The sequence below is a fragment of the Acanthaster planci genome, linkage group LG14, assembly GCF_054643075.1.
Source record: "Acanthaster planci isolate LZ-2023a linkage group LG14, COTS_SCS, whole genome shotgun sequence".
Lineage (NCBI taxonomy): Eukaryota > Metazoa > Echinodermata > Asteroidea > Valvatida > Acanthasteridae > Acanthaster > Acanthaster planci.
In genome coordinates this window covers 10081575-10102488 of record NC_141790.1, presented here as the reverse complement: position 1 = coordinate 10102488, position 20914 = coordinate 10081575, and the positions used below count along the sequence as shown (strand labels likewise).

Below are 20914 nucleotides of genomic sequence, written 5' to 3'. Positions count from 1 at the left end.
TCAGGTTCGGCCCTGAACAATATTAAGATAGGAGCACATGCGCCGGTGGCCCAACACCCAATTTCTCATGGCGGCTCAAAACAGAAGGCATTCTTCAGCGGGCGACAGCAAGGGTTCTCATGGCGACGGGGTCACCGAGCCTTGTCAAGCTCCACCATGCCAAAGCGGAAGGCAGCCACATCCACTGTCAAGGGCAGGAATCTTCTCTAAAGCGTTCTTCATGTAAGTTGGATTGAAACAGTCTGTGCACACCGGGGATCTGTTTCCAGGATTCTTCTCAACTTCCTGCTCAGTTATCATGGAGTTATCCATGCATTAGACACTGCCCGTTCTGGCTTTATGTCATAGCATGGTGGAAGGAAAAGTGGTAAAAGTCCAACCACGGAGAAGAGAGAGAACTACTCTAACCATGGACTAGAAAAAGTTTTAAACATGCATGACATGGACGGACATGACAAAAGATATCCTGTGCGCAAGCCTCAATCATCATGAGGCAAATTGTCTGAAGATTCATTATTTTGCAAGGAAACGCTTCCATATATTTCCTACTTGGCCCTAAAATGTGACTTATTGTGGCATTCTGATGTTTAATTGTTTCAGAAAAAATCTCTCCGAGCCCGTTAAATCTTTTGATACGTAAAAGACTACACGATTCACCCTGATTCAGTCTAAACAGGCCACCCTGCAAATTGTGAGTCAAGTTTATACACAGTTTACAACTGGTTAACTTGACTGGTACTTGGGTGTTTGCAATTCCATTTTCTCTTGTTGAATGCATGACCTTACCAATTCCGTAACGCTGCGCTTGCTTGCTTGCACCCTCGCCATGGTGTTTTCCTGATCGAAGAGCATGCAGGGTCGGCCTATACGTGACAGGAATTCCATGTTTGTATTTTTTTTAGTTTTTTATTCAAGAACGAGTCTGCCAAACTACAGTAGGAAAGAAGAATCGATTTTTTTTCATTGTCAAGACCGTACCGGCATAGTTAGGCCTATGCCACACAAGCATACCCTTGTTGTACGTGTTAATTTACTCCTGTGAAGTCACTCAATGAAGTTAGGTAGAGCTCTTAAAAAATCTATGTAAAGTGTAGTTTTGATTTTTTTTCTCCGACTCTGAAACATCTCATTCGAAATGAAACCTCAGTCACAGAAAGAGGTATAGCATCCATTAACGCTTTAATATCTCCAAGTAAAACTGTTTCTTGGATTTAAGGATTTTTCGGAAATTAGGGATTTTAACACGTTCAAGTTATCATTTTCTCTCAGCATTTTGTTAAGTTTTCATTTTGCCATACGAACAATTCTCTGTGATTCTTTTTTCATTCTGCTGCTCTTTGTTTTTTAAATTTTCTATGGTGATTTCAACCTTCATTGAAGTTGGAAGGTTGGTTGATTCTCTTTCTCAGTTTTTATTGTTTTTTTCTACATTTGTTATTCTTGTTTTTCATTTAATTCAATTTTCTTTGCTTTTGGTATGGTAAAATTTTGCTTTGTAAAGATTTTCATTGAATATCACCTTTGATTCTATGCTCATTTCGCTGTCCTGAATTTGCTTAAATTTCATCGTAACTTTCCACTGTTTAGCAATGAACCGAAGACAAAGGGCAATCCATTGAAAAAATGATTTTGAGAAGTTGACAAATAACTGATTTAATTGAAGAACATGTAAGACAATTACCGCTCAGTATACTTCTAGTGTGAAATTCCAATGGTACTCTTTTGCCAAACGAAACGATTCCACATAGGTGAACATTTTGCTATTTACCCATGTGATAAGTGATTTTCATTTGAGTAGCCAAAATCCAAATAATAATAGGAATGGCATACCTGTTTGTTATTTTTGCAGCTGGATGTTCGGCTTCTTCCGTCGAGGGTATAAGAGACCACTTGTGGAAGAAGACTTGTATGATGTTTTGCCCGAAGACTCAGCGGATGTGTTAGTGACTAATCTCGAAAGGTAAGCAAGTCTTGCTGGTTTAATAAGTACTATATCAACCGATTCTACCATTTTTGTCGAGCATTCGTTGCTTCCATGACGATTATAGGAAAGGATTTCGATCGATTCCGCCCATGGCCATGAGTGCATTGCATTTGAATCGACCCCCCCGTGTCCGTGAGTGTATTGCATTTAAATGTTTGGTATTTCTTCAATTGGTTTTAAATTTTCATTTCTTTCATTCAAAAATCAGTGAATGATTGGTCCCCTTTTCAAATGCAGGTCATGTAGTTTACAGCAATGCTCTATGGTAAATGTAACAAAATATACTGAGAATACATTCTGTGTGCAGACATAAATAGTATATAGGTATTGACCCGAAACTCTATTTGAACAGAAAAGGTCCCCCTACAAAACACATCCGTCTTTATACATGTAGGCCTACATGGACGAACACGATAAACAAACCAATTTCCGCCATAGCTTATATTTACGTGTAGGCCTATGTGGCTGCTCAGTGTTGCTCTTAGTAAACCCGGTAGTACAGGTTTAACAGGCTAAGGGGTCGGCTATGGGTATGGGAACACTGGTTCACGATGAAGCAACAAGGATTATACTAGACACAGAATGTGTGGGACCCCTTTGCCTGCAATCCAATTTATATCCACAACACAGAGCGGCTCAACTGTTCACTCCGACACCGCTATTTTGCATTTTACGGCCGCCTACCCCATATGAAGCAAGATATGAGGCGGAGAGAACCTCCCCTTGCTTTGTGCTGGTAATTGTTTCACTTTTTTACAACTTAATTGTCATTTTCATCATTAAAGGGGCCATTTAATAGAAATATGTTATCAAAGTTTACTAAAACCCCTTGAAATCACACCTTTTGGTTTCAATTAACCTGATTTTAAATGACTGTTTTACTATTTCAACCCAGATATCAGAGCTTTTCTATTTTATGCTAATGCACATTTGCATGTTATGAACAGAATAATGATGTCATCATAGCAAATTTCGAGTTCACAAATCGAACATGAAGACATATAAACTGAGTAGTCTTTTCCTGGATTTACATGAAAGCAAACGTGCCCTTACTTGTCTGCACATGCTCAGTCAATTTTGCATGTTGTTTTAAAAAGTGCACTTTTCAGTTCTCGCAAGATTCCATACAGTCTTCATCCAATGAAGAAGAGCAGTACACACACACCCACAAGTGTGTATTTGCCTGCAACTGGGGACCCCCTATTGTTCCTCTATTGTTTGTACTTCAACATTTTTTAGAAGACCACCCATACGTTTTGCACACAGTTGTCAATCGGGGACCCTCTGTCAATCGGGGACTTTATTGTCCTCTATTGTTCAGGGTCCCCAATTGCATGCAAAAACAAACTCACACACACCCAATCATTTTTTTTAAACTTCACGCATAACAGGTTTTGAACGTTCATTCTATTTGCACGATAATAAAACGCTTCTCACATTTTCCAAAATTGCCCAGGAAAATCTGTTCAAATTGCGAATACCGAAAAACTCAAGCCTCTTGACAGGCGGCAGGTATGAGGGTAAATAGTTTGAGTCTTTTCGGTAAACCTGGCAAAGTACGTCGACAAGGCGATTGCCTGGTTGCTAGATCCAACGTATATAATTGACCGTTTCCACCCGCTTTACCCTCACTCAACACCGTCGTAACTTTTGGCCACAAACGGTTTGGTTAACAATGATGAGCAAGTTTTTGTGTAACCTTTGTACTGTAACATTGTACTTGCATTGTATCATGGCCACTGGTGACTTGAACTATTCGGACAGAATAGGGGCATTTCAAGTACAGATTGATTTGTATGATGGCCATGCACCTTATAGACCGATTCGTTGCCACTATTACTGTGGTGTCCCCGTCACTCGGGCGCGCATTCCTAAGCTTGATGAGCAGGTGATTTTGGTCAGCAGTGCGTTGGCTGATGAGGAAGCGTTCAGTGTGCATCTTTTATTGTGGACGCTCCTGGTTCTTGTCATCGGGTCGTCCTACAGAGTTAAAGGTCTGCCTGGCCACGATCACCCGACCATCTGTCTGTGTTCTCCACCTTTAAAGCATTTTATTACTTATTATTTACTATAAACACTCTTCTCTAACGACAGAGTGATATTCCCCCGATAAATTACCGGGGCTCACTGCATGAACATCTTTGTGGGGTTGTCTTAACAGCCACCGATTTGCTTTACTTTTGTTGCTAGGGAATGGAATAAAGAACTGGAAACAAGTAATGTCACAGGGAGGCCTCCGTCCCTCTGCTGGGCGTTAATCAGAGCGTTTGGTGTGAAGTTCATGTTATACGGTTTGCCCGCTTTCTTTAAGGTATAAAACGTAACTGTTGCTCAATCTTTGATAATAATATTTTCCACTGATGGAGTAACTCCTTTCGCGTTAAAGAGATTATTTTGGATGGAGCCTGAAAACCGAAGAACCGAAAAACCAAAAAAGAAAAATGTTTTAAGTTGTCAGACAAAAGAAAATGTACTGGCGTGAGCATTAAGAAACAATTCTTGAATAATTTGCAAATACTGTGTAACATTTTGGACGCTGAAAGACAACTCGCAGTGTGTTCGATTTTCACCAATTGGTGTCACAGTGACTGCAAAGAGTACGTTACCCTTTAACTCTTGAATGCTGCACTCCTACAAAAAATGTACTGCGACGATATCAAAGAAAATGTCGGAGGAGGGGCGGATTCTGCCCCCGGCTCTGTTAGTGTTAATTGTAATTATTCTGGTCATGGACATTGTTCGTAGGAGGTCTTCTTGAAGATGGTCCAGCCGGTGATGTTGGCACGATTGGTTCTGTACTTCTCCACGGACCTTGTATCAACCACTGAGGCCTACCTGCAAGCCGCCGGTCTCTCTCTGTCTTCCCTATGTCTCATCGTCACTCACCACTGCTGCTTCTTCGGCTTTGGCCTGACGGGGATGAGACTCAGAACTGCTTGCTCGGCCCTCGTCTTCAGAAAGGTAATGGGTCTTTGCTTTCTTTGCTCTGGGTGGCATCTCCCATAATCCAGTCGGCTCCACCCTGTTTGTCCAAATTCGGATACGCAGACAAAACATGGCGTGCAATCAATATACAATAGACGTTGCACTGTCATTTTAGACTTGTCATTGTCAAATATATTTTGCTGTAGGCCTTGAAGCTCAGCAACCTCGCTCTCAGTGAGACCACAATCGGTCAACTTGTGAACATCCTATCAAATGACGTCAACAGATTTGATCAGGTAAGTAGCCTAAGGATCGGAAACAGGCTTCCAGAACGACAGGTCCTTTCACTTTATCAGCGTGTCTCAACGAATTTATAAAGGAGTGGAGACATTATCTTTACTCTACTACAAAATAGATCTAGATGAAGCCTATGAGAAATATTTCTCCAGTTGCCGTCTCCTACGAACCCAGATGGTGAGATGGCTATACCCAGCCAGTTCAGGGGTCGAATGGTTAAAATAGCTACACTAGTGTACAAATTTATTAAGTTCCTGATCGAGCAGGCTTGTGAGTTTGGTCTTTATTGTCTCTTGAAAGACAGTCTGCATGGTGGTGTTTCCGTTTTGTAATGAGTGCGGGAAAGGAACAGTATTGATAAGATGCCTCCTTGACCACGGCTGCAGCAAGCAAAAGAATGACGTCAGCCGCGGGGCCCGCAAAGGATCCTTTAAATGATTGGTTGCAAGCTTCATAAACAATAATTAAGTAACTTTATTATTGAAATGAAAATGATTTTAAGATAAACGGGGGTATACGTTTTCTGGCTAATATTTTAACCTGTGATACACGGAGCATGCTCAAAAATAGAGTGGATCATTTGTCTCGAAATGTTGAGAAGTAATGGGACATGTTTGCATACATATTTTTATACTGAGCTTAAAACCTTAATCGCTCTTTTGTGTTGTTCGCAGCTGCTTTCCTTTGAAAACCGGCCTTTTGAAACTTTTTAACACCCTCTATTCTCTGAACCTATAATGGTTCTGTTTTGCAGGCCTTTGTGTTCGCACATTATTTGTGGATAGCACCATTCCAGCTGACTGTGCTTTTCGTCTTATGTTGGCGAGAGATCGGAGTTTCCTGCCTGGCGGGGCTCTCCGTCTTGATCTTGATGGCGGCCCTGCAGGGTTACACGGGGAAGCTGTTTTCCAAGTTGAGGTAAGATCTACTTTACCAAGAGATACTTGCTTGTTCCTGAGTTCTCACGTCCATTCTATCTTTCTGCCCCTTACACTCTTGACGTTCCTTCTCCCTTTCCTCCTCCCTTCCTTGTCAGATCTAAGACGGCCTTGTTGTCGGATGCAAGACTCCGCATCATGAATGAGGTGATATCCGGGATGCGCGTCATCAAGATCTACGCTTGGGAACAATCCTTTGGAAAACTAGTCGCCGAGAGCCGAGGGTAAGTTGATTGTCATTATAGCATACTATTTTAAACCAGTAAAAAAAAAAGTATTTCATACCCAGGAATTTTTGCTTAATTCGGTTGCAGGCATTGTACAATACAGTTCAATAAAAGGATGCATGCACAACGCATAGAAGCCCTTTGATAAAGTTTTAACTGGAAAGAAACAATGGGACATGTACGACAGCAATTGTTTCACATTGACAAGGAATTTTCCTTTACCGCTCAAAATGTTGAGAACTCACGGAGTGATTTTTTGGACCATTATCCTTCCATTTTGTCACTGCAAGTTGACCATAGTTCCTGTCAGTCTTTTTGTTGTAGACATTAGAATATGTAGCGATTTCTGCTTGTGCTGTTTTGGTCTGCAGCAAGGAGATACGCAAGATATTGTACAGCTCTTACCTACGAGCGCTGATCTTTGCTTTGCTCTTTGATGCCACCATTCTGACGGCATTTGCCACGTTCGTGGTCTACGCCTCGCTCGGCAACCCCGTCACGTCGTCCAAGGTGTACCCGGTGGTCTCGTTGTTCTATGGCGCTCGACTCTGCTTGTCCTTATTCTTCCCGTTTGGCGTGATGAACGGGGCAGAGGGACTCGTTTCCATTCGTAGGATTCAGGTAAGGATATTAGAATTCAAACTTGGGGACGAGGTGGATGGCCATATCTCACTATCCAAAATAACCTAGAATAAACTTGAGTACCTCATTGTCCTAATACCAGATTACAAACCAAATTATTCAGCGCCCAATTGAGTCTCGAGATCTTGTAGGTATTTACAACGTATGCAGTCCTTTTCTGGGCAAGATTTAGAGATGACTTACTCATCATCTTCAACGGCCATCTTGATTCCTTCACCCAACTTGTTCACCATATGAACCAATTGCGTCCCACCCTCAAATCTACTTTTGACGCATTTGAAATTTCCATCACCTACCTGGACCTTACCATATTCAAAGGTCAGCGTTTCTGCAAAACTGGTACCCTGGATAATAAAGCATTCACGAAACCAACGGAAACATTCCAATTTTTGGAAAGGAATTCATCCCATCCACAACACGTATTCCACGGCTTTATCAAAGGTGAAATCCTGAGATATGCTAGAAATACTAAAAATAAGGCTGACTTCTGAAAAAGGTGCAAAGTTTCAAGAAAAAATTCTAACTCGAGGTTGTACCGAAGCCCAATTTCAGAAGTCGATGCAAGGTATTGATGTCCAACAACGGAAATCTTTAATTCACACAGAAAAAAAAGGAAGGTGAAGAAAGAACTCCCCCTCGTCTTTGCCACTACACACCATCCACAACTGAAACACAAAGATGCCAGAAATGCTCTGCTGGAACATTGGCACCTTATCTCAAGCAATCCACTTCTCAGGGAGATTTTCCCCAAACTTCCACTTGTTGCCTACAAAAGAGCAAACAACATCCAGACAAATTTTGTCCGAGCCAAACTCAGCCACGTAGAGAACGACCAGTCCTCTACACCTGAAGAACGCGATGACACCCTCAATATCCTAGCTTCCCTATTGGGTGAACAAAACCCATCCAACTAATATGTGTTGTTAATATCATGTCCCATACAGACGGCTACCCAAATTTCCCGTCTTGTGAGTGCCACTCACTCACTAAAACCATACATGGATTCCTCAGGAATCATGCGGCTAATGACTCCCTGAAGGGACGAAAATGCATTCTCGATAGCATCAGGTAAAACACCTCTACCCAACCCACTGCTTGGGTAACCATGGCACCGATTCTATAGTAGTCAGTTCCTCCCCATTATTTACACCCTCTCGAGACTCCATTTTAGTCTCTATGTGGAAATTAATTGGAAAAAGACAAACCTCCGACTAAACAGTTACTTTTGCCCACAAAGTACCCAAGTTTATTCCCACATCAATCTATAACAGAGCTCGACTCTGAATGGGATAAAGCCCTCACTTCCTCATCCAAATTATTCAGTGCTTAATTGAGTCTCAAGATCTTGTAGGTGTTTGCAGCGTATGCAAACTATTTCTACCTTTGATAACCAGAAATTTCTGCTTATGGAAGAGCTTGCAAGACACACTGGTGAGGCCACTGTGAATATTAACGCCAATTTTGGATTGGAAAAGCCCGTGATTCTGTTGGAGGAGATAGCTACAAACGGCTTTGTTTCTCCAAGGGAAGCTTATGATGACAACCTCGCGGAAGATGTCACAGCTGCCTCACGGCCCCTGGAAAAAGAAGTACGAACGAGCAGCACAAACTATCTGATCCAGTCCAAGGGAGATGAGGAGGTTGGAGGTTACGTTGGACCTTCTGAGATGGAGGAAGATGACGATCTTGACAAGCCCAAACCTTCTCTTGAAACGGGAGACAGGAAAGGAATTCTTGTGGAGAATTTATATGGTTCCTGGAACAAGGTACCGTTACATGAAGCCTTCACAAATGAAATTCCTTGCTGTACCTTTCTAATCCAATTACTCCGGCGAGAAGAAAGATGGTTTATGCGGCACCACAAAAGCTTTGCTTGTAGTTCAGTGAACACTTCTTTGGTAGCCTCATCATATTCACTTTCAGACGCACACACCCTTGTTGTAATTAGGCTGTGAACACAGCGTCATGCATTTGGTATAATTAACGCGCCTTTTTTTAGAGAAATTTCATCTTATTTTGACTATGTTTTCAAAACAAGGATTTAAGCAACACTGTGCTTCAAGACATCAGTTTTCGTGTTGAGCCTGGAGAGCTTCTCGCGGTGGTTGGTCCCGTCGGATGTGGAAAGGTGAGTCTTGAATACTCATTTTAGGCCTATACCTCAACAAGCGTGGTGTTAATTCAGCACCATTGTAAATACACCCGTAGTGTATATTGGGACCAGTGGACCTACAGACTCACAAAAGTATAGCACAGTAGTAGGCCTTCAACACTTTGATATGCATGTGTTCAGCTCTATGGGACAATGGACATATGTCTGCCTTAATATCGTTACAACACTAGATTATACAAAACTGCACGGGCATCAGGCACCTTTATATGTATAATCATGGGACAATAGGTCAGTACCACCTTTGATATCTATACTGCACAAATATAGGACAATGGACCAAATACTAAGATGCCAAGCTGGGGTAAAGATTTCCGTCATTATCATGTCTACTTAGTTTATTTTCTCTTGATAGTCTTCCCTGTTGATGGCCCTGCTGGGGGAGCTTCCGACCGTATCAGGAGTCAACGCCCTACCCGGTTGGGTTGGCTACACGGCTCAGCAACCCTGGATCCTGTCTGGCTCTCTCAGGGACAACATCCTCTTTGGGAGTGAGTACGAGCCGGCAAAGTACAAGCGAGTCATCAAGCAATGCGCGCTCACCAGGGTAGGTTTGCAGCAGACAGAGGCTATTTTTAAAATCCCGGTAATGTCTCAGACTGGGCTGAACACCAGCTCCCCTATCATTGATATTTGAATGGAATTCACAACATTTTTATCAAATGAAATGATCTTCTCTTTCTTGAGATAATAAAGGGGCTCCACTGGGTTAATTTCTGGCCTCAAACCAAGAGACTACATTCACGAAGCTAGAGGTGTAGAAGATTGCCAAGAGCTCTAAATTTCCCCCTCCAAAAAAGGAGCTTATCGAAGTTAATAGCAAGGAACATGTACCAAGCTTAAAAGCCAATTTTTGGCTTCAATGTTTGGCTTCAAGGATTGTAAATAATCTTGTATCCATAGGATATTGAGCTACTACCGCATGGAGATCAGACACTGGTGGGCGAGCGTGGAGTGACCCTCAGCGGAGGTCAGAAGGCAAGGGTCAGCCTGGCCAGGGCCTTGTACATTGATGCTGATGTGTATTTGATGGATGATCCACTGAGCGCAGTTGATCCTGCAGTTGGGAGACACCTCTTTGAAAAGTAAGCCATCTCGATTTCTCATAGAATCCATTTTTTGTTTGACATCATTACTTTGGCATCCTATCCTTTGAGAAGAATATTCCAAAGCACAACAGTGCCAGGTGTCGGTAAAGTACTGTTTTGGAATTTCTTGACAGTGCAGATTTGCACATTGGAAGAAGTATATTGTAAACAAAAATCTAAGCACAATATTAACCTTATTTGCAGAAATCTAAAGTTCTCTTTTTAATTTAAGAGTCAAGTAATGAAGGTGGTTTTCCAAAGGTGCATCCTTCATCAAATGAGGGACAAGGCGCGAATCCTGGTAACTCATCAGCTCCAGTTCTTGGACAAGGCCGATAAGATTCTCATCCTGAAACAGGTAATTCTGATTAAAATTAAAGGCCATTGAAAACTTCGAAACTAAAGTGTCCATTTTCCGGTTCGCCTATTCATGGATATAAAAGTATTCAGTTAGTTTCATAATATTTGAGATATTTAGCCATTTGCCACATTTTACTTGTCTGGTTGCAGAGACATTTCAGTACAGAATACTAATCTTAGACCTGAGGGGCTGTCCGAATTACTCTGGTATTGACTCATGGTGGTTTTTCTTTGGGGTGTGACATAATTTGACAGGGGAGTGCATCCGGTTACGGAACCTACCAGGAGTTGCAGAGGGAAGGCATAGACTTTGCAGCCCTCCTGAAGAAGAAATCCAAGGACGGTGACTTCACTGGAGATAAGGTGCAGGTCCTCGAAAGGTGGAGGAGAGAAAGAAAAATATCAACGTGCTCCAACACTTCGTTTTGTCCAGACCAAGATGAGGTTGGTGTCCTAGTTTTAGAGAGTGTATTTATATATAAAACAAGTGACTTTCAATGAAGAGTCTTTGTTACTCTTGAGAATTCCTGCGCTGGTATCTGCCTTGTTTTCTTTTCTGGCAATTTTTCCTCTTTGGTTTCTTTTCTTTGCCCTTTCTTACGTCCTCTTCGCCCTTGTGTCAGGTGGAGACACCTGTGGACATTGCCCCGGAGGAGAAGGCGGTAGGTACAGTTGAGTGGATGGTGTACATCCGGTTCTTCCGAGCAGCGGCGGGATTCCTCTTTCTGCTCGTCTGGCTGATCATCGTGGTTGGTGCACAGGTAAAAATACTGCTCATTAAAAAGGGGACCTAGTGAAGATGGGAGCCAGTGACACTAGAGAATGCCAATATACTTATTGTCTGTAACACATATGAATACCTGTACTGAATCGTTTGCATGATGCTGAAAAACGAATTCCCGCCTCACGATAGTATATGAGCTCTGTACATAATGAAAGCAAGAGCAACAGCGAAAGTATTGCCGAGTGCGTTTGTCCCAAAAACCTCAGACTGCTGTTTTAACTCTTCAAAGCAGAAAATACAGTTTCATACATGTGTATATAGAAATAAAGCAAAGACTATTCATTTGTGAGGAACTTCGCAGATACGATTTTCAGTGATCGAGTGCCAGGCGACCTATCCAGGAAAATTTACCAAATCTTAAAAAGAAAGTCCAAATATTTCAAATCCTTGAAGCTACGTTTGAGCAAGAATTGTAAAGCGTATTACATCCCAACTCCACCCTGACACCTTAATGAAACATTTAAGTCCTCAAATCTGAAGACTGTCACTGGTTAGTAATAAAGAAATCAGAATTATCTATTGAGGAGTATACAGTGGTCTATGTCTGCCGCGGTACAAAAACTGTGTTGTCACATTGGACCTTTTGTGAACAGTGAAGAAATTCCACCTGAAGAAGTATGTTAAATCGGACAAGCAGCTGGCAAGGAGTTCAAACAGCATTTTGATCAACAAATAAACCAGACATTTTCATATTTTGCTTTGCTTTCCGACTCAGGCTTCCCTGACTTTCACGGACCTCTGGCTGGCGACGTGGGTCTACGAGGAAGAGCAGTATTTAGCGGCCAGAAATCAGGTCAGCTGATGATCATGTTCCAGACTGCGATTTAAAAAAGACCTGGGACATTTACTAATGTAGTTGCTTCCCATTTATTTTCTGTCTGTCTCATCCGTTTTGCATTTCCTACAGGATAACCAGAATGCGACCACGTACGACATCCAGTCATATTACGTCCAAATTTACGCCATGTTGTGTGGAGGATCGACGGTTCTCTTGTTTGCCCGTAGCTTTCTGTTCTTCTATCTGTTCGTGACGGCCTCACGGGCTCTTCACGACCAAATGTTTGCCTCCATCATCAGAGCGCCCATGCAGTTCTTTGATACAAACCCAGTGGGTAAGACGAGTCGACTGCATGCTAGAGCGCCTATGGTGCGAAGTCAAGGGAATTACATGTATTTGTCTTGTGGTAATTTTCCATTATGGCAATGGCTGCATGTAGGAAGTAAATGGCCGACAGCCTTCTCATGGCCAAGCTCGATGTTTTGGTAGATGCTCATTGGGCAGTATGGGACACGTGATTCGCACATGTGACATGCTGCGTTGACTGTGCATGCTCTGTTTAATACAACGGACTATTTTCATATTGTTAAATTATTATTTCTTGCGACTTTTGTAGGAATTCCAGACAAGATTGGGGGCGTGGAATATATTTTTTCTATTTTCAGGTCGGATTCTGAATCGCTTTGCCAAAGATATTGGCATTATGGACGATGTCTTGCCAAGAACATTCACAGACTTTCTGCAGGTAAGGTTCTTTCAGACTCAATGGAATTGCTTAATCAAGCACTGCAAGTAAACACTTGAATATAAATGAACATTAATTTGAAATGTGTCGATGGGGAACCCGACGCAACCCCTAGCCTCTACAACGTCCATTAAATGACTTTCCTTTTTTTCATGGCAGTTCTTCAAATAATTTTTGACTGCATCAAAATTGATAACCACATAAACGTATTTTTTTCTGTCCCGTAAATTGTGATTTTTGGCTTCTTTTTAACCTTCCTGTCCAGATCACTGTGAATACCTTAGCCATTATTACCTTGATTTCCATCTTCAATCCTTTCTGCCTCGCCTTCACCTTGCCGATCGCCATCGTGCTTTTCCTCACAAGGAGATACTACTTAGCCTCTTCTCGAGAAGTCAAGAGGCTAGAAGGAGTAGGTATGTCAGTTTATCTTATTGGAGAGGTCACAAACCTGTTGAAGTAAAGTTGAAGACATTGGCAGCAATATATGTCTGATTTAAAGGACGTATGCATGTGTACTTCACACAGTTTCGCAAATTATTTGAGACGACTTATATTTTCCATTTGCAATGTTTTTTCATACAACCCTTGCAGGATTTTGAATTTCCTGCTTGAATATGAAAGGCGCAAGAAAAAAGTTGAAAAGAACATCTGATTTACAGATTAAAGAAGTATGTCGTTTATATATATAAAACGGTTTTTGCCCTTACCCTCTCGGACAAGCACTGAGCATACAGTGCTTATTAATATACGTTGGGTAAGGGCAAAAAACCGTTATATATATAATTAACATCTCCCCAACGCAAAAAATACATCTTGAAAAAAGTATGTCGTCGTAAATGCCCGGAGCTACTTTTGCATTCGTTACTTTATTACAAACTGAGTTTCCTTAACAATTTTATCTGGTAAACGACGATGGTATTTCCACCGTTTTCCATTGTACAAGATTTCCACTGTGCAAGTATAGAACTCCGTTTGGATTCATTTTACTGTATAATTTGACTACGCTGTCATACAGTCCGTTAACAATTTCAGATAACAAATATTGTCATATCTTATGATCACATTTGCAGCTCGGAGCCCCGTGTTTTCTCACCTGTCAGCCACTCTGACTGGTCTAAGCACTGTCCGGGCGTTCAAAGCCCAGCAGCGCTTCATTGCGGACTTCGACGGGTACCTGGACGGCCACACCCGGGCCTGGTTCCTCTTCCTGGCCACGTCAAGCTGGTTAGGGGTGCAGCTGGATTTCTTTAGCACCTTGTTCATTTGTGGAGTTAGCTTCACATGCGTCATGGCGGCTGGCCGTAAGTTTAAGGCGACCACACTATAGATAAAAACAAAATACCTGTCATCTTTTACATCTTTTCTGATGACTTGGTCTTTCATTTTAGTGGTCATCGTCACATGCATCTTTTCTTGGAAGCTGCAATTCACAATGACTCTTATTAAAACATTGCTTGCCCAGATAGCATTACAAAAAATTCATATTTGTGTATTTGTTTACCAGTGCGTCATAGAGAAAATAATTACAAAATAAGCCAGTTATTATGACGTGTACTTAATTTCGATATTTGGACGAGGCTTTTTCCACTCTATCCATCTGTGCAAGTCTCCACAATTTGAAAGCATGCGTGTTTCTGGCCTAGGGTTTTGAGTCGTAAATTGTTGGTTTTTGTCGTTCAAATGCTTCAATTTGCCAATGCGTCTCATCTTGACAACAATGTAGTACACAATAATTGGTGGTTTGTTTAAGAAATCTCATTTGGTTTTACAGTAAAACCGAGATTAATTGCTGAATGTAACGCAAAATAACAAATGTCAATACAATGTTGTTTTGCTTGCTCAGTCCTTGATCTGAACTCTGGCATTGTTGGCCTGTCGCTGACGTACGCCATCAGCATAACGGGGTCATTTCAGTGGGCGGTTCGACAGAGTGCAGAGCTAGAAAACCAAGTATGTCCAACTGTATCACTTTTGACCAAAATTTGTGCTTGACTAGTAAAAATCCATATATGAATGGTACATTTTGACAAAATTAGTAGCATAGTAATGGCAATGCCAGTGTCAACCTCTGTAAACTCAGATGACATCTGTGGAGCGTGTGTGTCAATACATCGATATCGAGCCTGAGGCTCCCTTGGAGACCGACCATAAGCCGCCTCCTGACTGGCCACAAGATGGAGGTATCACGCTCCAAGGTACCTCCCTCAGATACACTGAAGACGGACCTCAGGTGCTGCGAAATATCAGCTGCTCCATCGAGCCGAAAGAAAAGGTATGGCTACATAGACCAAAGTCTGATATTAGGATTGCCACCTTTGGAAGAACAACCCTTTCGGTGTCAAAGGAAAATATAAACCTGTAACCTGAAATTAGAATTTAGTTCAGAGGGAAAAAGTCGATTCTGATAAGTTTTACATCAAGTCTGCGTGGGGGACAAAACATGAAGAAATGTTGAAACTTATGGGTTTCGGAAGTGCAAATCATTAGAAGATCTCAGAAATTCATAAATTGAACCTTCAAGACATTGTGCCTTTCATTTTACTTTATAACTCCGATGGATGTCATAATGGTTGAAAACAACAGCAGTTCCGATACCTACTTGTGCAAGAAACCTTGGTTGATTATGTACATCGAGCTGGATTGAGGTCAAACTCATCAAGCTTTCACGGTAAGCAAATTACAGCTGGTATTAAAATGACCAGTACTGATCGTTTCGGCTTTCAGGTGGGCATCGTGGGCAGGACTGGGGCTGGAAAGAGCTCCCTGATGACGGTATTGATGCGACTTGCCGAACCCACGGGCACCATCATGATAGACGGTGTCAACACGACGCTGATCGGGCTGCATGATCTCCGCAAGAAGGTCTCCTTCATCCCACAGGTGAATGGTCCAGTTTATATTATGAGCACAAGTTTAACTGGGCTCAAAAAGCCTCGGTTTTTCCGAGAGCACAGACTCTCTGCGTTGTAGAGTACTTTATTTTGCACTTGTCGGACACCAGTGAGCTTGTCGTGGTCGTATTGTCTTTCGTCAAAGTCATTGACAGGCTATTGTGATGTATTATAATCATGCCAGTTACAGAAAGGCATCTTGGCAAAATGAGGTCAACTAGCCTGTAGGGCCTGTATATTTCCATCCACTTTGTGAAACAGATTGGTTTGTTGGTCTGAAAGACTTACGACTGGCTCAGCAGAATTGACGCAATTAATGCCCTGGCCTCTGGCTCTTTAATTAATTGCGTCTATTCCCCTATTTCTCCCATTTCTTTATTGTTATTCATGCACATCTTTTGAGTCCAGAGTTGAGACAAATTTCCACATTGGAAAAAATTGGTTCCTAAAATTTTTTCACAATTTTTTTTCCAACAACCCTCCAGCCATGTTATGGTTTGTGCCGCCGGCCGTGCTAGTCGGCGCCTTCTTAATGTTTTTGTAAGACTGTCCGCGTGATATGATGGGCTCTCAACCAACACGAATGGTTTACCTATCTTGGGTAAAATTATGTTTACCCTTTGGTAAAAACATATTGCTGTATTGACATTTTTTTTGATTTTCAATTTAAACAGGATCCAATTCTGTTCAGCGGGACACTGCGGAAGAACCTGGATCCGTTCGATGAGCATGCTGATTGTGACATATGGAGAGCCATTGAAGAGGTGTGTTGATTACAAAACGTTGGGTGAAGCGAGCTGTTATAGAAATTTTCGTCAAACGTGACAACACTATGATCAAACAGGTGTGCGCTACTTGTACTTGAAGAGAACTTTTCAGGCAGGATTGGACGTATTTTCAGTTAGGCCATTTTTTACAAGAATTCTACGCAGGCGATGTGTTTGAGTATGCCCACTTCGAATTATGAAGCATGAACTGCTTGGCATAATTATCATAATCAAGTTCAACTCCTTTGAATCATTCCGATAGACGATTGGAAATTCGAAATAAATCTGAGAAATGTGGATGAAAAAATGAGGTGTCCCGATTTTCAGCAATTCTGAATCAAAATATCCTTCCTCTACTTTCGCACAAGTCCTGTGTACGAATTCCATTCCTACACTGACCATGAAGCCTGTTTCCTGGCATTCTCAACCAACCCAAAACCAAAACAAAACTTGTCGACAGGTGGAGTTGAAGCCAGCAGTGGAGGAGCTTCCTGACAAGCTGGAGGCAGTCCTGACAGAGGGAGGCACCAACTTCAGCGTAGGTCAGAGACAGCTGCTGTGCCTGGCCAGGGCCATCCTGCGTAAGAACAAGATCCTGATAGTGGACGAAGCCACGGCCAACGTGGACATCAGGTGAGCGTGCTTGTTTCGCTTTCATACTACGACAAAGGTCAGAGTTACATCTAACAGCTCAAGGTGAAGTCAGTCGTACCAAAGAGCATCCATATCTGTGTGTGCGAGGTCGGTCCTATGGCAGCAAGGCAGTAGCTGACACGTACACACGCTGACATGGTCGGACTGGTGTGCAGGCGTGGCATATATAGTGTGGACCTGTCCACAAAAGAAGTCCGCATAATGTAGGGTGCGATGGCGTTGTATGGACTCGCAAACGTCCACACAATGTTTTCCCCTCTCTGAAAAACAGTTTCAGAGGCATTTTGGGGTCAAGATTATTTGTGGCAAAATGAAGAGGAACAGCCCAGGAAATCATCATCAAAAATCCACCTCGAAGGAGTTATCCTGGTTGGAGAAATAGGAGCATTTTCCTCGAGTTTCCTTAACCACAGGAGAACAAAAGAGTGTCTACACTTTCCATGTAAAACAGGTATGTGTGTGATGTCGGGTGCTTCTTCTCGAATGACCTTGCCTTTTTAAAATATGGAAATGGTTCGTTGCTGTGGCAAGGAAATAGTCAGTGTTTTCTGTTTTTATAGGACTTCTTCAGTCGTGACAGTGACCCACATGAGGTCTGTCTACCGTACAAAAACAGTCATTATTCTCAGTTATAAGTAATCGGCTGGTAGTGTTTAAGCTCTTCCGTGTGACTGCTGTTGCCTCTATTGCATTTATAGAACTGACCGGTTGATCCAGGCAACTATCCGACAGCGATTCAAGCACTGCACGGTCCTAACCATAGCTCACCGCCTCAACACCATCATGGACTCCGACAAGGTCATGGTAAGAGGCTTTCAATGGAAGGCGCACCGTTGTAATCCCCAATTGGAACTCTCCTTCAGACATTCTCCTTTAATCACATTTTGAGTCCACACACTGCATGTTAAGTATAATAAAGTAAAGTAAAGCACAATAGACATAATATAATGTTGTAATATTCATCGTAACATTCATCTCAACCCACCTCTTTGACTACTTGAGGTGTTGTATTCCAACAACGCATGCTCAAAATGAAGCGCCTCCAAGGTCATTCAGGAACAGCCACGCGCAGGCGTGGGGTCGCCCCCCGACTTGCATAATGTGGTTTGTTCCTGAATGGCCTTACCCTTTTTGAAATATCAACTCGGCTCATTCATGTCGCTCACAGCTCGATCTCGTATTTTCCAGGTACTCGATGCTGGTCGTCTGATCGAGTTTGACGAGCCTTACATTCTGCTCCACAAGGAGGGCAGTGCCTTCACCAGGATGGTCAAAGAGACAGGCAAGGCTGAAACGGCCAAACTCTTCCAGATCGCTGCTGACAAACATGCGGAAAAAGCTTCCCCTTAACCTGGAAGACGCTGATATACCGGTCTTTTTGTAACATGAAAAATATCGATCGGCCCGAAGTGACAACAAACAATTTAAAACTTTTGAAGTGATATGCGATAGGCCTAAAGTCAATGCCGCTCGTCATACTGGTGTGCAATTTTACTCGTTCACTGACCGTGGATTACTGTAAAATATGTTGTTTGGTATGACAGAGTTGTACTTGCGTTCTTTAAAATGCCGGCTGTCTTTTCATGTCTGCAATTTTGTGGGTGGATTTTTTGCTATGCTTCACAAACTGATTTAGGAGCACCCCGTTCCCAACTGAAGATTTTGTGTAAATTTTGCATGATATCAAGCATTCATTACATGCACATAGGAAGATGTTTATTATGTAATTATTACTTTTTTCCAAATGGTTGAGGTACCAAGAGAAAAGCTTCTTATTTTAAAAACACTGGGTAGACCAACAACAGAACAACGACGTTAATTTGCTGTAGCATTTCTGCGTTTGAATAATGATAGAACAAATTGTAAAATAAAACCGCCTTTAAATTGCATTTATTTATTTATAGCTACCAGTACTTGCTTCATTGCGCATTCTCACACTCATGGATATTCATAAACTGGTGTTTTCATGTATAAGTATATGCAAATCTCTTGCCTAATGCGTTCTCCTCTTATTTCACCAATTACTCACATCCATGCATGATCACTATACTAGATCACGCTCCAGCCTCTTCCATATACACGCACCACTTATTCTCTTCATGCACACCCTCAGATTTCACAGACCACGCACGTCTTTGGAATAATATCGGTAACACTACCAAATCGCGGTTATCTCTGGCTTGGTTAAAAGGTTCAAAAAGTACCTTGTCTCGAGTCATCTAGAATAGCTTCTTCTGTATTCAGTCCTAACATTTTTGTCATGAGCCATCTATGTTGCCTCACTTAATTTTTGTCCATCCCAGTTAAGATTTAAGCCCGTCTCTTAACTGAATTGTCCGCTGTTTTGTCCCGTCCTACTGTCCCGTATTGTCCTGTTTTGTTCAACGCATGTCTATACAAGACCTTCTCTTTCTGATAATACCTCCATTATTGCCATGCGGCTGCTTCTTTCGGTTTGCTTTATTCTTTTCGCATCTGTACTCCTTGAATATATTCTATTGTCATCATTTTTACTTGCATTTTTGTTATATTCTATACATGGAATAATAGAAATAAGTGTTGTTGAATTGAATTTTTTTTTTCAGATGCGAGGCTGTCATGTCTGCATGCGTTTAAGATTTCACTAACAAGGTTGTGGTTCAGTGTGAAAATGAATGTGGTGTCACGCGGTGAGGTGCCCGGGGTGTCTGGCGTGTGCTTGGAGATCATTGTGGTGAGACGCAGTTTCTGGAGCCAGTAGAGTCAGAACTCAGGCTTTTTCTTCCAACTTCTGCTAAAAAAATTTCTGATCCCTTGACTACTAGGAGAACAAAACCTACTCCACGCAAGAAAAGAAATAAAACCAAACCTCTGCAGAGCAGAGACATACATGTGTTATGTTTCAATTATTATGATCTATCTACACGCAATGGTAATTAATACAACAGACAGTTTCAACCGTTTGGGGTTACCCAACGGGCAGCACTTCAATATTCAGTGTGTGTTCACAGAAATCTTCGCTCATTCAACTGCAGAATGTTCAGTGCACATGCAGCTCAAATCAGAGACTTTGCAAATGATCTGCCAAAGCTATACATTGGTGCAGTGATACAATAATTAAACACACCATGTATAACTTCAGCACTGTGCATGAATGCACTTAATGAACGGACTGAAGTTGGAGGCCATTGTATTGAATATGCCGCGCGGTCACTCCAATAAGCAACTTGCGAGTTAAATTTGAATAAAGTCTGGTACCCTGTGTTATCTGAGTGTACAGAAACGTAACAATTTGAATTCCTCAGACTAAAGACACTGTTGCTCATATGCAGCAAGGTATGAGACGGAGAGAACCCCCCCGCTTTGTGCTGGTCATTGTCTCACAGGAATCTGGGGAATTCCTTTCAGACATCTTGGGGGGGACGTGTTAAGTAACAATAGTCTGGAATGTGTATAGGGATTGGACATGTTGGGGGGGGTACCCTTCAGTCTCATTTCTTGCTGGGTATACTGTTGCTATACTTTGTGATTCAGGGCAAGCTTTTGCATAGCGACCACCATCTCTGGGATGGACTGGTTCCTTTTTGCCTTTCTTATCCATTGAGAACAGTGTATTGTTGCAAGGCGTCTCTTATGTTACTAAGGAACAGTTTGCTCCGAATCACGAGGTACAGCAACAGTG

At 42.1% G+C, this 20914-nt stretch overlaps 1 protein-coding gene across 2 annotated transcripts; it reads left to right on the top strand.

Moving 5' to 3' along the window:
• LOC110980773 (ATP-binding cassette sub-family C member 4-like) lies at window positions 1-20119 on the top strand. Of its 2 annotated transcripts, none has more exons than XM_087145901.1 (28): window positions 1-222; window positions 1850-1960; window positions 4175-4295; window positions 4730-4945; window positions 5116-5205; window positions 5961-6124; window positions 6243-6368; window positions 6743-6992; window positions 8408-8779; window positions 9052-9141; window positions 9539-9730; window positions 10087-10268; window positions 10533-10629; window positions 10887-11075; window positions 11255-11392; window positions 12131-12208; window positions 12323-12527; window positions 12859-12938; window positions 13204-13354; window positions 14012-14242; window positions 14785-14891; window positions 15022-15213; window positions 15666-15821; window positions 16507-16596; window positions 17060-17232; window positions 17952-18057; window positions 18442-18535; window positions 19839-20119. In XM_087145901.1, exons 1-28 carry the CDS (start codon window positions 38-40, stop codon window positions 19991-19993), a joined length of 4341 nt encoding a protein of 1446 aa, XP_087002027.1. In that variant the 5' UTR covers window positions 1-37; the 3' UTR covers window positions 19994-20119. The 2 variants fall into 2 exon arrangements, with proteins under 2 accessions (XP_087002027.1, XP_087002028.1); XM_087145902.1 differs by lacking the exon at window positions 1-222 and adding an exon at window positions 2615-2720 and having other exon boundaries at window positions 1874-1960.
• Window positions 20120-20914: the final 795 nt, after the last annotated feature.